This window comes from Spermophilus citellus, assembly GCF_964194105.1.
Source record: "Spermophilus citellus genome assembly, contig: SCAFFOLD_541, whole genome shotgun sequence".
NCBI classification, from domain to species: domain Eukaryota; kingdom Metazoa; phylum Chordata; class Mammalia; order Rodentia; family Sciuridae; genus Spermophilus; species Spermophilus citellus.
Genome location: NW_027672725.1, coordinates 9,156 through 24,659, shown reverse-complemented (window position 1 = coordinate 24,659; position 15,504 = coordinate 9,156). Strand labels below are relative to the sequence as shown.

General features: G+C 62.1%; 1 protein-coding gene across 1 annotated transcript in view; it reads left to right on the top strand.

Annotated features, from left to right (window-relative positions):
- LOC308640704 (serine/threonine-protein phosphatase 2A regulatory subunit B'' subunit beta-like) overlaps positions 1-9,457 on the top strand; it is a 52,706-nt gene extending 43,249 nt beyond the window's left edge. Inside the window, exons 3-7 of the mRNA XM_081312485.1 lie at positions 3,220-3,323; positions 3,526-3,628; positions 5,478-5,552; positions 6,562-6,648; positions 9,092-9,457. Of these exons, the coding sequence (XP_081168611.1) occupies positions 3,220-3,323; positions 3,526-3,628; positions 5,478-5,552; positions 6,562-6,648; positions 9,092-9,442 (720 nt within the window). The 3' untranslated portion in view covers positions 9,443-9,457. The remainder of the gene's footprint in view (positions 1-3,219; positions 3,324-3,525; positions 3,629-5,477; positions 5,553-6,561; positions 6,649-9,091) is intronic.
- The last annotated feature ends 6,047 nt before the right edge of the window (positions 9,458-15,504 follow it).

Genomic DNA, 15,504 nt, shown 5'->3' with positions numbered 1-15,504 from the left:
AGGTTGGCTTGGTGCAGTCCTGGTGTCCTGGTGCACAGCTGAGGCTCCTCCTCTCCGCTGTGAGCACGTGGTGCTGTCAGCTGAGTACTGCTCCTGCAGGTTGGCTTGGTGCAGTCCTGGTGTCCTGGTGCACAGCTGAGTCTCCTCCTCTCCCCTGTGAGAACGTGGTGCTGTGACCTGAGTACTGCTCCTGCAGGTTGGCTTGGTGCAGTCCTGGTGACCTGCTGCACAGCTGAGGCTCCTCCTCTCCCCTGTGACCACGTGGTGCTGTCAGCTGAGTACTGCTCTTGCAGGTTGGCTTGGTGCAGTCCTGGTGTCCTGGTGCACAGCTGAGGCTCCTCCTCTCCCCTGTGACCACGTGGTGCTGTCAGCTGAGTACTGCTCTTGCAGGTTGGCTTGGTGCAGTCCTGGTGTCCTTGTGCATAGCTGAGGCTTCTCCTCTCCCCTGTGAGCACGTGGTGCTGTGACCTGAGTACTGCTCCTGCAGGTTGGCTTGGTGCAGTCCTGGTGACCTGGTGCACAGCTGAGGCTGCTCCTCCTCTCGCCTGTGAGCACGTGGTGCTGTGAGCTGAGTACTGCTCCTGCAGGTTGGCTTGGTGCAGTCCTGGTTACCTGGTGCACAGCTGAGGCTGCTCCTCCTCTCCCCTGTGACCACGTGGTGCTGTCAGCTGAGTACTGCTCCTGCAGGTTGGCTTGGTGCACTCCTGGTGACCTGGTGCACAGCTGAGGCTGCTCCTCCTCTCCCCTGTGACCACGTGGTGCTGTGAGCTGAGTACTGCTCCTGCAGGTTGGCTTGGTGCAGTCCTGGTGTCCTGGTGCACAGCTGAGGCTCCTGCTCTCTCCTGTGAGCACGTGGTGCTGTGAGCTGAGTACTGCTCCTGCAGGTTGGCTTGGTGCAGTCCTGGTGTCCTGGTGCACAGCTGAGGATCCTCCTCTCCCCTGTGAGCACGTGGTGCTGTGTGCTGAGTACTGCTCTTGCAGGTTGGCTTGGTGCAGTCTTGGTGTCCTGGTGCACAGCTGAGGCTCCTGCTCTCTCCTGTGAGCACGTGGTGCTGAGTGCTGAGTCCTGCTCCTGCAGGTTGGCTTGGTGCAGTCTTGGTGACCTGGTGCACCTGGACTCGTGGTGCTGGTGACCTGGTGTGGCATGAGGCCCCGCCCCTCCTGGTATCTGCTTTGCCTGGTGCTGGGGGATGGCCCAGGTTCTTCGAGGTGCTCACCTTCAGAGTCGGGTCTGGGGGCTCCTGGGCAGGAACCATCCGGGCCTCGTTGCTGGAGGTCTCTGGGCAGGTTTCAGGAGGCCGGGGCCTGTTGTTGGGACCCGCACGTCTGCTGTGCTCCTGGGCTGTCTGAGGCTGCAGGTTCTGGGTGGCCATGGTCTCGCGTGCTGCTCGCACAGGAGGGTCAGCCTGCTGTGGACCTGTGTGTGGGCAGCGCAGGGAGGGCCGTGTCCTGGGCCCTCTTGGTGGCCCTGCGGTCCGTCTCTGGTCAGCAGTGCCCTGGAGGACTGTGCTCAGCACTGCAGAGCAGCAGCCTTCGACTCAATGCCCCTTCCTGGTGCTGAGTTCTGTGCTGGGGCACTGGCCGTCTGTCTGGGTGTCCTCCTGGGTCCAGCAGCTGTGCTGGAGATGGTCACTACTTCCGCACATGGTCGCTGCTCTGGAGCTGCTGCGTCCTCGCCCTGTGGCGCAGATGGTGACGGTCCCCTCCTTCCCCATCCTGTGTCAGCCTCTTTGCCCAGCCCAGCGTCCGTGGTGACTTGGGTCTTGTCCCGACACGGGGACGGAGTGTTCTCAGTCTCCCCTGTGTCTGGTGACCTGTGGTTCCATGGGTCACGACTCTGTGCATTCTCTCACCAGTGACCGCGGCTGCTCAGAGCAGCAGGCAGGGACAGGTCAGCTCTGGGCTGCAGCCCGAGGTCCAGGCGGGGCCGACCGGGGTCAGCTGAGGCTGCTCCTGCTCCTAGAGGCGTCTTCTCTTGGGTCCTCCATGGTGGACGGGCAGGGGGCTCTCGGTCTCTCTGGTGAGGACCCTGGTCCCCTTCACGGGCTGCTCCTGGGAGCTCCGCCCTCCCCGAGCCCCCCCACAGCAGCACTTGGGTGAGGGTCAGCACGGGAACTCGGGGACACCCCTGCCGACCTCAACTCCCTTTTCCAGGATGCGGGTGTCGCCTACCTTGTGGGCTCCTGCTCTGCGCTCTGTGCAGCAGCCATGTTTTCTGAGGTGTTTTGCCCTTTGTCCTGGCGTGGTGGCTGCACTCTCACAGGCTGGGTCCTTGACAAGCGGGGACCTCGGGTCTCGCTACTGGGAACCGGGAGGAGCCTGGCGTGGTCCCCTCCTCAGTGCCTGGTGGGGCTGTCCGGTGCTGCGGGGCTGTGGAGCCCTGGGGCCTTTGTACCGCTGGGGGCGGGTCTGTACCCAGGCGGCTTTGGGCAAGAGGGTCATCCTGCCAGCCCTGTTTCCCCGAAGGCCAGCCTGTTGGACACGCGACCACCCTGTGTGGGCTCTGTGGCCGCATGGCTGGCGCGTGGGCGGGCCCCTTAGGCCTGGTGTTTTTTCTTTGTAATCTCAATGGCTTTAGTTGCGGTGGACACAAGACCTTGTTCTTGGTTTCCTTATCTTTACTGGGTGCTGAGAGTGGGACCCAGGGCCCCGCCACGCTGGCCAAGCGCCCTGCCAGAGCCCAGCCGGCCCACTGCCGTTCTGCTGTCCTGGGAGAGCACAGGGCTCCCCTGGTCTCAGGCCCCCGGTGCTGGGTTGGCTGTGTGGACACCTCTGTGGACGTGCTGTGGCCCTGCTGCCTCCTGGGGCTGCGAGGCGGGACCTGGGCCTGAGGTGGCTCCCAGTGTGCTGTGCCCTGCTGTGGCTGGCCCTGTTGCAGCCTCGGGTTTGAAGTGTGTGGTTGCTGGTCTTGTTGGGTTGGGGCAGTCAGCAGAAGGTGGGGCTCTTCTGCGTGTGCTGCTGGGCCTCTGGGCCTGGGCACAGCCAGGCTCCTTCCAGGGACACCAAGTGCTGTGTGCTGTGGGGTACTGTGCGCCGAGCACGGGAGCCAGCGCCACCCTCCCACCTCCCAGGGCTGGCGGTCGCCCTGCAGCAAAACAAGGGCAGCTCTCCCTGCTCCCTGGGGGCCGAGGGCTGCGTGGTCTGCAGCAGCGCCCTCCCTCTCTGCTCAAGTGTGTGCCGTGTGTCTAGGGCCCGCTGACCGCTTCCTCTGTCCCTCAGGCCTGCGGCTGCCCACTGTACTGGAAGGGGCCTCTCTTCTATGGAGCCGGCGGGGAGCGCACAGGCTCAGTGTCCGTCCACAAGTTCGTGGCCATGTGGAGAAAGTGAGTCCCGGCCAGGGAGGGCACAGAGGGGGCAGGGTCCCCGGGTCCTCGTCCCCAGTAGCCATCCCCTGGAGCTGGGTCATTCACAGGTGCGCATCCATGGCCCGGCCTCCAGTCCACCCCAGCCTCCTCGCTCATCTGTACTCTGTCCACCCACCCCCGCGTCTGGGGCAGGACGGTGGCTCAGACCTCGTTTCCCCAGGATCCTCCAAAACTGCCACGACGAAGCCGCCAAATTCGTGCACCTGCTCATGAATCCCGGCTGCAACTACCTGGTGCAGGAAGACTTCGTCCCCTTCCTGCAGGTGAGCATCGCACCTGGAGGGACACCGTGTCCAGATGCATGCAGGCCTGGGCCCCACCCCTGTGCTGCCCCATAACTCCCGCAGCAGTGGGGATGCGCATGTGGGGCTCCTCCCACACAGGCCTGGGCCCCGCCCCCTGCTGCACCAGGAACCCCCAGCCGCAGTGTGGACTGCGCATGTGGGTCATGTGGGTCCCGTGGGCTGTTGTCCTGGGAGTGCAGGGGGCGGGGCTGCTCACCTGGGCTCCTCCCACACAGGCCTGGGCCCCGCCCCCTGCTGCACCAGGAACCCCCAGCTGCAGTGTGGACTGCACATGTGGGTCCCGTGGGCTGTTGTCCTGGGAGTGCAGGGGGCGGGGCTGCTCACCTGGGCTCCTCCCACACAGGCCTGGGCCCCGCCCCCCTGCTGCCCCAGGACTCCCGCCGCAGTGCGCAGTGGGCTGCGCATGTGGGTCCCGTGGGCTGTTGTCCTGGGAGTGCAGGGGGCGGGGCTGCTCACCTGGGCTCCTCCCACACAGGCCTGGGCCCCGCCCCCTGCTGCACCAGGAACCCCCAGCTGCAGTGTGGACTGCACATGTGGGTCCCGTGGGCTGTTGTCCTGGGAGTGCAGGGGGCGGGGCTGCTCACCTGGGCTCCTCCCACACAGGCCTGGGCCCCGCCCCCTGCTGCACCAGGAACCCCCAGCCGCAGTGCACAGTGGGCTGCGCATGTGGGTCCCGTGGGCTGTTGTCCTGGGAGTGCAGGGGGCGGGGCTGCTCACCTGGGCTCCTCCCACACAGGCCTGGGCCCCGCCCCCCTGCTGCCCCAGGACTCCCGCCGCAGTGCGCAGTGGGCTGCGCATGTGGGTCCCGTGGGCTGTTGTCCTGGGAGTGCAGGGGGCGGGGCTGCTCACCTGGGCTCCTCCCACACAGGCCTGGGCCCCGCCCCCTGCTGCACCAGGAACCCCCAGCTGCAGTGTGGACTGCACATGTGGGTCCCGTGGGCTGTTGTCCTGGGAGTGCAGGGGGCGGGGCTGCTCACCTGGGCTCCTCCCACACAGGCCTGGGCCCCGCCCCCTGCTGCACCAGGAACCCCCAGCCGCAGTGCACAGTGGGCTGCGCATGTGGGTCCCGTGGGCTGTTGTCCTGGGAGTGCAGGGGGCGGGGCTGCTCACCTGGGCTCCTCCCACACAGGCCTGGGCCCCGCCCCCTGCTGCACCAGGAACCCCCAGCCGCAGTGTGGACTGCGCATGTGGGTCCCGTGGGCTGTTGTCCTGGGAGCGGGGCGGCTCACCTGGGCTCCTCCCACACAGGCCTAGGCCCCGCCCCCTGCTGCCCCAGGACCCCAGCCACAGTGTGGGCGGCGCATGTGGGTCCTATCAGCTGTGTGGCCTGGGGGTCAGGGGAGGCCGCTCACCTGGGGCTCCTCCCACACAGGCCTGGGCCCCGCCCCTGTGCTGCCCCACGAATCCCCAGCTGCAGAGCCTTCCGTGTGGGTGCGGACTGCGCACTTGGGCCTGGGGTCCCTGGGCCTGGGGCCTGGGGGTGGGGGACAGGTCAGTTGGTCCCCTGGGGCTCCTCGCTGAGGCCCTTTTCCTTGCTAGGCTGGCTCCCTGGGCGTGGCTGCCTGGCTCTTCTCACCCCATGGAGGCGGGGGACTGAGGGGCCTGGTGGGGAGTGGCTGAGGGAGTGGGGTCCACAGGTGGGAGTGCTACCCCGCAGCCCTCGGGGTCGTGAGAGGCGGTGCCAGGCTGCTTGGGTGGACCTGCAGCCTCTCCCACGGCCCTGGCGCGGCTCGGCCGAGTCTGGCAGGACGACCCGCACCGCACTGGCTTGGGTGGCGCGGCCTTCATTCTGTCCCTCTGCGTGCAGGACGTGGTGAACACGCACCCTGGCCTGTCCTTCCTGAAGGAGGCGTCCGAGTTCCACTCCCGCTACATCACCACGGTGAGTCCCAGGGCCAGTGTTGGGACAGCAGCTGCGGGGTGACCAGGGCTCCCGCAGGCTTTCGGCCCCGCCCCTGCTCGAGTCAGACATATCAATCACGAGCTTGTGGGCCAGGCACCAGCGCTGCCACCCCTGAGGGACAGCGCGTGGCCTCATGACACTGGAGCACCTGAATGCAGCGTCCGCTGGCCTTGGGCTTCTGGGTGGTGACAGTGCTCATGTGTCCTGCGGGACTCAGGGACGTGGTGAGGGCGCCTGTCCCAGGGCCATGGGTGGCAGGGACATGTCTGCTCTGGGGGGTCGTGGGTGGGGCAGAGTGGACTCCTTGGAGCGCTGCCCTCCTTGCATCTGGTGGGCTCAGCTGACCCTGCTGCCCACTCGTGGGGCTGTGGGTCTGCACTGCCCATGAGCAGAGGTGCCGGATTTCCAGAGGCGGCCTGCGGCTCGGGGCATGAGGTCTGGGGCCAGAGACGTCCCAGTGCCAGGGTGGGGGTGAGCAGGGGGCGCGTCCTGGGATCAGCTGTGGGACACCCCTGCCCTGGGGCAGAGCTAGCCCCGTCTGCAGATCAGGCTGGCTGTGCCACGTGGGAGGGAGGTCACTGCCACCACGTGTGCCGGGCTGTATGTGGAAGTCTCCGCGCAGGTTCTCAGCCCAGGCTCACCCTGCACTGTCCTCAGCCTCTGTCATCCCTGTCCTGGCCCCCAGCTCATCTCTCCTGGCTGTGAGCAGCTCAGACGCAGCCCTGGGCCTGGAGAGCCCTCCCCATCCCTCCCTGCAGCCTGGGCAGGACTCCATCCCTGTCCAGCACAGCCCTGGCCCTGCTGTGTCCCCGTGCCCTCAGGGCAGCCCGAGCACAGCCAGGCTCTGCCCTTATGCAGCTGGGGCCTGTGGTGGTTTTGAAAGGCCCCGCCTGACTTGTGGGGGCGGGCGCCCTCTGCTGGTGACTGGAGCGCTGCGCAGGCCCCCTCCTGACCTGCTCGTGCTGTGCTGAGGGTCCTCCTCCTGCAGGTCATCCAGAGGATATTCTACACCGTCAACAGGTCCTGGACTGGGAGGATCACCTGCACGGAGCTCCGGAGGAGCACCTTCCTGCAGGTGCGTCCAGGGGAGGTGGGCTCCTTCCTCTGCTGGAGGACCCGGGTGCGGGCCCCGGCATAGAGGACCCTCAGGCCACCCAGCACCAGGTCCCATCAGGGGACACAGAGTCTCCAGCATGGCCAGCCTGTCCTCGGCATGGCCTGACATGTGTGCCTGCCCTGCGCCTTGGCCTCCCTCCAGACTTCCTACACTCACCCCTGAGGAAGCTGCCCTCTCTCTGAAGCCGCCCCTTCCTCAGAGCAGAGCCCGTCCCCTAGACACAAGAGGCTCCGGGCCCTTTTTCAGGAGGCTCTACCAAGCCATTTCTCCTTCTTCAGGATGCCCCTCCCACCCGCTGCTCCGTCTTCAGGATGCCCCTCCCACCCGCTGCTCCGTCTTCAGGATGCCCCTCCCACTCATCCAACATCTTCAGGAGGCCCCCCCACTCACTGCTCCATTGTTGAGAGGCCCCTCCCACTCCTACATCTTCAGGAGGCCCCTCCCACTCACTGCTCCATCTTCAGGAGGCCCCTCCCACCCACTCTCATCTTCTGGAGAACCCCCTCCCACTCACTGCTCCATCTTCAGGAGGCCTCACCCCCTCTGCTCCATCTTCAGGAGGCCCCTCCCACCCACTCTCATCTTCGGGAGACCCCCTCCTACTCACTGCTCCATCTTCAGGAGGCCTCACCCCCTCTGCTCCATCTTCAGGAGGCCCCTCCCACCCACTCTCATCTTCTGGAGAACCCCCTCCCACTCACTGCTCCATCTTCGGGAGGCCTCACCCCCTCTGCTCCATCTTCAGGAGGCCCCTCCCACCCACTCTCATCTTCTGGAGAACCCCCTCCCACTCACTGCTCCATCTTCAGGAGGCCTCACCCCCTCTGCTCCATCTTCAGGAGGCCCCTCCCACCCACTCTCATCTTCGGGAGACCCCCTCCCACTCACTGCTCCATCTTCGGGAGGCCTCACCCCCTCTGCTCCATCTTCAGGAGGCCCCTCCCACCCACTCTCATCTTCGGGAGACCCCCTCCCACTCACTGCTCCATCTTCGGGAGGCCTCACCCCCTCTGCTCCATCTTCAGGAGGCCCCTCCCACCCACTCTCATCTTCTGGAGAACCCCCTCCCACTCACTGCTCCATCTTCGGGAGGCCTCACCCCCTCTGCTCCATCTTCAGGAGGCCCCTCCCACCCACTCTCATCTTCTGGAGAACCCCCTCCCACTCACTGCTCCATCTTCAGGAGGCCTCACCCCCTCTGCTCCATCTTCAGGAGGCCCCTCCCACCCACTCTCATCTTCTGGAGAACCCCCTCCCACTCACTGCTCCATCTTCGGGAGACCCCCTCCTACTCACTGCTCCATCTTCAGGAGGCCTCACCCCCTCTGCTCCATCTTCAGGAGGCCCCTCCCACCCACTCTCATCTTCGGGAGACCCCCTCCCACTCACTGCTCCATCTTCGGGAGACCTCACCCCCTCTGCTCCATCTTCAGGAGGCCCCTCCCACCCACTCTCATCTTCTGGAGAACCCCCTCCCACTCACTGCTCCATCTTCAGGAGGCCTCACCCCCTCTGCTCCATCTTCAGGAGGCCCCTCCCACCCACTCTCATCTTCGGGAGACCCCCTCCCACTCACTGCTCCATCTTCAGGAGGCCTCACCCCCTCTGCTCCATCTTCAGGAGGCCCCTCCCACCCACTCTCATCTTCTGGAGAACCCCCTCCCACTCACTGCTCCATCTTCGGGAGACCCCCTCCCACTCACTGCTCCATCTTCAGGAGGCCTCACCCCCTCTGCTCCATCTTCAGGAGGCCCCTCCCACCCACTCTCATCTTCGGGAGACCCCCTCCCACTCACTGCTCCATCTTCGGGAGGCCTCACCCCCTCTGCTCCATCTTCAGGAGGCCCCTCCCACCCACTCTCATCTTCGGGAGACCCCCTCCCACTCACTGCTCCATCTTCAGGAGGCCTCACCCCCTCTGCTCCATCTTCAGGAGGCCCCTCCCACCCACCTCATCTTTGGGAGACTCCTCCCACTCACTGCTCCATCTTCAGGAGGCCTCACCCCCTCTGCTCCATTTTCAGGAGGCCCCTCCCACCCACCTCATCTTCGGGAGACCCCCTCCCACTCACTGCTCCATCTTCGGGAGGCCTCACCCCCTCTGCTCCATCTTCAAGAGGCCCCTCCCACCCACTCTCATCTTCTGGAGAACCCCCTCCCACTCACTGCTCCATCTTCGGGAGACCCCCTCCCACTCACTGCTCCATCTTCAGGAGGCCTCACCCCCTCTGCTCCATCTTCAGGAGGCCCCTCCCACCCACCTCATCTTTGGGAGGCTCCTCCCACTCACTGCTCCATCTTCTGGAGGCCCCTCCCACCCTCCTCATCCTCAGGAGGCTCCTCCCACCCGAGCAGGCTCCTCCCCTCAGGACCTGCTCAGCCACTTCCTGGTCCTTTGCAGAACGTGGCCCTGCTGGAGGACGAGGCGGACATCAACCAGATGACGGAGTACTTCTCCTACGAGCACTTCTACGTCATCTACTGCAAGTTTTGGGAGCTGGACACAGACCACGACCTCCTCATCGACGCGCAGGACCTGGCCCGACACAATGACCACGGTGAGCCTGCTGCAGGACTTGGGGCGGGGCACTGTGCAGACCCAGGTGACACCGCGAACTGCTCGGGGAGCCTGGCGTCCACCCTGGCCCTGCCCTCCTGGCCTCTCCCTGCCTGCGTGCTCCTGGCCTGTTGTCCTGCTCAGGACACTGCCTCTGTTACTGAGGTGGTGTCGGGACACGTGGTCCCTGTGTAGGAGGGCCACGCTGCAGGATGTGGGTGGAGCGAGGCATCCTCAGCCTTCGGCCCTGCCCTCACCGTCCCTGTCCCCAGCCTGGTCAGGCGTCAGTGTCTCTGGTCCATCCCCAGTGGCCCCAGCCCTTCAGCCCTGTCCCTAGTGGCCAGACCTCTGACCCAGCTCACTGGCCACGCGTCCTGCATCCTGGTCACTGCTCGGGCCGCCCCAGTCCCTGGTTTGTCTCTGAGGAAGCTCAGGTCCAGGTTCCCAGGCAGAGCAAGCCTGGGTGCTGTGCCCCGCTGTGCCTCCCAGCTGCCCTCCTCGAGCTCCTGTGGCTGCCCAGGCCAGGACACCTGCTCTCCGCTGCTCACCGGGTCTCCTGCCCACCCTGTGGAGTCCTGCTCCGCAGGTGGACCTTGTCTATCTAGGATACAGTTTCACGCAGGCGATTGCTCACCCAGGGTCACCTCCTCCCCCAGGAGACGTGGGTCCAGCAGGGGACGCTGTGTCGGAGGCCCTGCCCTGTTGCTTCAGTTCCCGCTGTCCCTTGCTCCCTGATGTTGCTGTCCCAGCTCCCCAAGCACCTGTGGACAGTGCCCTCTCCTGAGGCTGCCGCAGACGGTCACCAGGGCTGCTCCCACTCCCAGCGATCAGAACCTCAGGCAGGGACGCTGCTGACCACAAGTCTGCAGGTCACCTCCCCTTCCTAGTGGTCAGAACCTCAGGTAGGGACACTGCTGACCACAGGTGTGCAGGTCACCTCCCCTTCCTAGTGGTCAGAACCTCAGGCAGGGACGCTGCTGACCACAGGTGTGCAGGTCACCTCCTCTTCCTAGTGGTCAGAACCTCAGGTAGAGACACTGCTGACCACAGGTGTGCAGGTCACCTCCTCTTCCTAGTGGTCAGAACCTCAGGTAGAGACACTGCTGACCACAGGTGTGCAGGTCACCTCCTCTTCCTAGTGGTCAGAACCTGAGGTAGAGACACTGCTGACCACAGGTGTGCAGGTCACCTCCCCTTCCTAGTGATCAGAACCTCAGGTAGAGACACTGCTGACCACAGGTGTGCAGGTCACCTCCCCTTCCTAGTGGTCAGAACCTCAGATAGAGACACTGCTGACCACAGGTGTGCAGGTCACCTCCCCTTCCTAGTGATGAGAACCTCAGGTAGAGACACTGCTGACCACAGGTGTGCAGGTCACCTCCTCTTCCTAGTGTTCAGAACCTCAGGTAGAGACACTGCTGACCACAGGTGTGCAGGTCACCTCCCCTTCCTAGTGATCAGAACCTCAGATAGAGACACTGCTGACCACAGGTGTGCAGGTCACCTCCCCTTCCTAGTGGTCAGAACCTCAGGTAGAGACACTGCTGACCACAGGTGTGCAGGTCACCTCCCCTTCCTAGTGATGAGAACCTCAGGTAGAGACACTGCCGACCACAGGTGTGCAGGTCACCTCCCCTTCCTAGTGGTCAGAACCTCAGATAGAGACACTGCTGACCACAGGTGTGCAGGTCACCTCCCCTTCCTAGTGGTCAGAACCTCAAGTAGGGACACTGCTGACCACAGGTGTGCAGGTCACCTCCCCTTCCTAGTGGTCAGAACCTCAGGTAGAGACACTGCTGACCACAGGTGTGCAGGTCACCTCCTCTTCCTAGTGGTCAGAACCTCAGGTAGAGACACTGCTGACCACAGGTGTACAGGTCACCTCCTCTTCCTAGTGATCAGAACCTCAGGTAGAGACACTGCTGACCACAGGTGTGCAGGTCACCTCCTCTTACTAGTGATCAGAACCTCAGGTAGAGACACTGCTGACCACTGGTGTGCAGGTCACCTCCTCTTCCTAGTGAAGAGAACCTCAGGTAGAGACACTGCTGACCACAGGTGTGCAGGTCACCTCCTCTTCCTAGTGATCAGAACCTCAGGTAGAGACACTGCTGACCACAGGTGTGCAGGTCACCTCCCCTTCGTAGTGATCAGAACCTCAGGTAGAGACACTGCTGACCACAGGTGTGCAGGTCACCTCCTCTTCCTAGTGGTCAGAACCTCAGGTAGAGACACTGCTGACAACTGGTGTGCAGGTCACCTCCCCTTCCTAGTGAAGAGAACCTCAGGTAGGGACACTGCTGACCACAGGTGTGCAGGTCACCTCCCCTTCCTAGTGATCAGAACCTCAGGTAGAGACACTGCTGACCACAGGTGTGCAGGTCACCTCCTCTTCCTAGTGATCAGAACCTCAGGTAGAGACACTGCTGACCACAGGTGTGCAGGTCACCTCCCCTTCCTAGTGGTCAGAACCTCAGGTAGAGACACTGCTGACCACAGGTGTGCAGGTCACCTCCTCTTCCTAGTGGTCAGAACCTGAGGTAGAGACACTGCTGACCACAGGTGTGCAGGTCACCTCCTCTTCCTAGTGGTCAGAACCTCAGGTAGAGACACTGCTGACCACAGGTGTGCAGGTCACCTCCTCTTCCTAGTGATGAGAACCTCAGGTAGAGACACTGCTGACCACAGGTGTGCAGGTCACCTCCTCTTCCTAGTGGTCAGAACCTCAGGTAGAGACACTGCTGACCACAGGTGTGCAGGTCACCTCCCCTTCCTAGTGGTCAGAACCTCAGGTAGAGACACTGCTGACCACAGGTGTGCAGGTCACCTCCCCTTCCTAGTGATCAGAACCTCAAGTAGAGACACTGCTGACCACAAGTCTGCAGGTCACCTCCCCTTCCTAGTGATCAGAACCTCAGGTAGGGACACTGCTGACCACAAGTGTGCAGGTCACCTCCCCTTCCTAGTGGTCAGAACCTCAGGTAGAGACACTGCTGACCACAGGTGTGCAGGTCACCTCCTCTTCCTAGTGATCAGAACCTCAGGTAGAGACACTGCTGACCACAGGTGTGCAGGTCACCTCCCCTTCCTAGTGATGAGAACCTCAGGTAGAGACACTGCTGACCACAGGTGTGCAGGTCACCTCCCCTTCCTAGTGATGAGAACCTCAGGTAGAGACACTGCTGACCACAGGTGTGCAGGTCACCTCCCCTTCCTAGTGGTCAGAACCTCAGGTAGAGACACTGCTGACCACAGGTGTGCAGGTCACCTCCCCTTCCTAGTGGTCAGAACCTCAGGTAGAGACACTGCTGACCACAGGTGTGCAGGTCACCTCCCCTTCCTAGTGGTCAGAATCTCAGGTAGGGACACTGCTGACCACAGGTGTGCAGGTCACCTCCCCTTCCTAGTGGTCAGAACCTCAGGTAGAGACACTGCTGACCACAGGTGTGCAGGTCACCTCCTCTTCCTAGTGATCAGAACCTCAGGTAGAGACACTGCTGACCACAGGTGTGCAGGTCACCTCCTCTTCCTAGTGGTCAGAACCTCAGGTAGAGACACTGCTGACCACAGGTGTGCAGGTCACCTCCCCTTCCTAGTGATGAGAACCTCAGGTAGAGACACTGCTGACCACAGTTGTGCAGGTCACCTCCTCTTCCTAGTGATCAGAACCTCAGGTAGAGACACTGCTGACCACAGGTGTGCAGGTCACCTCCCCTTCGTAGTGATCAGAACCTCAGGTAGAGACACTGCTGACCACAGGTGTGCAGGTCACCTCCTCTTCCTAGTGATCAGAACCTCAGGTAGAGACACTGGTGACCACAGGTGTGCAGGTCACCTCCCCTTCCTAGTGATCAGAACCTCAGGTAGAGACACTGCTGACCACAGGTGTGCAGGTCACCTCCTCTTCCTAGTGAAGAGAACCTCAGGTAGAGACACTGCTGACCACAGGTGTGCAGGTCACCTCCCCTTCCTAGTGAAGAGAACCTCAGGTAGAGACACTGCTGACCACAGGTGTGCAGGTCACTTCCCCTTCCAAGTGGTCAGAACCTCAGGTAGAGACACTGCTGACCACAGGTGTGCAGGTCACCTCCCCTTCCTAGTGATGAGAACCTCAGGTAGAGACACTGGTGACCACAGGTGTGCAGGTCACCTCCCCTTCCTAGTGATCAGAACCTCAGGTAGAGACACTGCTGACCACAGGTGTGCAGGTCACCTCCTCTTCCTAGTGATCAGAACCTCAGGTAGAGACACTGCTGACCACAGGTGTGCAGGTCACCTCCTCTTCCTAGTGGTCAGAACCTCAGGTAGAGACACTGCTGACAACAGGTGTGCAGGTCACCTCCTCTTCCTAGTGATCAGAACCTCAGGTAGAGACACTGCTGACCACAGGTGTGCAGGTCACCTCCCCTTCCTAGTGTTCAGAACCTCAGGTAGAGACACTGCTGACCACAGGTGTGCAGGTCACCTCCCCTTCCTAGTGATCAGAACCTCAGGTAGAGACACTGCTGACCACAGGTGTGCAGGTCACCTCCCCTTCCTAGTGATCAGAACCTCAGGTAGAGACACTGCTGACCACAAGTGTGCAGGTCACCTCCTCTTCCTAGTGATCAGAACCTCAGGTAGAGACACTGCTAACCACAAGTGTGCAGGTCACCTCCCCTTCCTAGTGAAGAGAACCTCAGGTAGAGACACTGCTGACCACAGGTGTGCAGGTCACCTCCCCTTCCTAGTGGTCAGAACCTGAGGTAGAGACACTGCTGACCACAGGTGTGCAGGTCACCTCCTCTTCCTAGTGATCAGAACCTCAGGTAGAGACACTGGTGACCACAGGTGTGCAGGTCACCTCCCCTTCCTAGTGATCAGAACCTCAGGTAGAGACACTGCTGACCACAGGTGTGCAGGTCACCTCCTCTTCCTAGTGAAGAGAACCTCAGGTAGAGACACTGCTGACCACAGGTGTGCAGGTCACCTCCCCTTCCTAGTGAAGAGAACCTCAGGTAGAGACACTGCTGACCACAGGTGTGCAGGTCACTTCCCCTTCCAAGTGGTCAGAACCTCAGGTAGAGACACTGCTGACCACAGGTGTGCAGGTCACCTCCCCTTCCTAGTGATGAGAACCTCAGGTAGAGACACTGGTGACCACAGGTGTGCAGGTCACCTCCCCTTCCTAGTGATCAGAACCTCAGGTAGAGACACTGCTGACCACAGGTGTGCAGGTCACCTCCTCTTCCTAGTGATCAGAACCTCAGGTAGAGACACTGCTGACCACAGGTGTGCAGGTCACCTCCTCTTCCTAGTGGTCAGAACCTCAGGTAGAGACACTGCTGACAACAGGTGTGCAGGTCACCTCCTCTTCCTAGTGATCAGAACCTCAGGTAGAGACACTGCTGACCACAGGTGTGCAGGTCACCTCCTCTTCCTAGTGGTCAGAACCACAGGTAGAGACACTGCTGACCACAGGTGTGCAGGTCACCTCCTCTTCCTAGTGATCAGAACCTCAGGTAGGGACACTGCTGACCACAGGTGTGCAGGTCACCTCCCCTTCCTAGTGGTCAGAACCTCAGGTAGAGACACTGCTGACCACAGGTGTGCAGGTCACCTCCCCTTCCTAGTGTTCAGAACCTCAGGTAGAGACACTGCTGACCACAGGTGTGCAGGTCACCTCCCCTTCCTAGTGATCAGAACCTCAGGTAGAGACACTGCTGACCACAGGTGTGCAGGTCACCTCCTCTTCCTAGTGATCAGAACCTCAGGTAGAGACACTGCTAACCACAAGTGTGCAGGTCACCTCCCCTTCCTAGTGAAGAGAACCTCAGGTAGAGACACTGCTGACCACAGGTGTGCAGGTCACCTCCCCTTCCTAGTGGTCAGAACCTGAGGTAGAGACACTGCTGACCACAGGTGTGCAGGTCACCTCCTCTTCCTAGTGGTCAGAACCTCAGGTAGAGACACTGCTGACCACAGGTGTGCAGGTCACCTCCCCTTCCTAGTGATCAGAACCTCAGGTAGAGACACTGCTGACCACAGGTGTGCAGGTCACTTCCCCTTCCAAGTGGTCAGAACCTCAGGTAGAGACACTGCTGACCACAGGTGTGCAGGTCACCTCCTCTTCCTAGTGATGAGAACCTCAGGTAGAGACACTGGTGACCACAGGTGTGCAGGTCACCTCCCCTTCCTAGTGATGAGAACCTCAGGTAGAGACACTGCTGACCACAGGTGTGCAGGTCACCTCCTCTTCCTAGTGATCAGAACCTCAG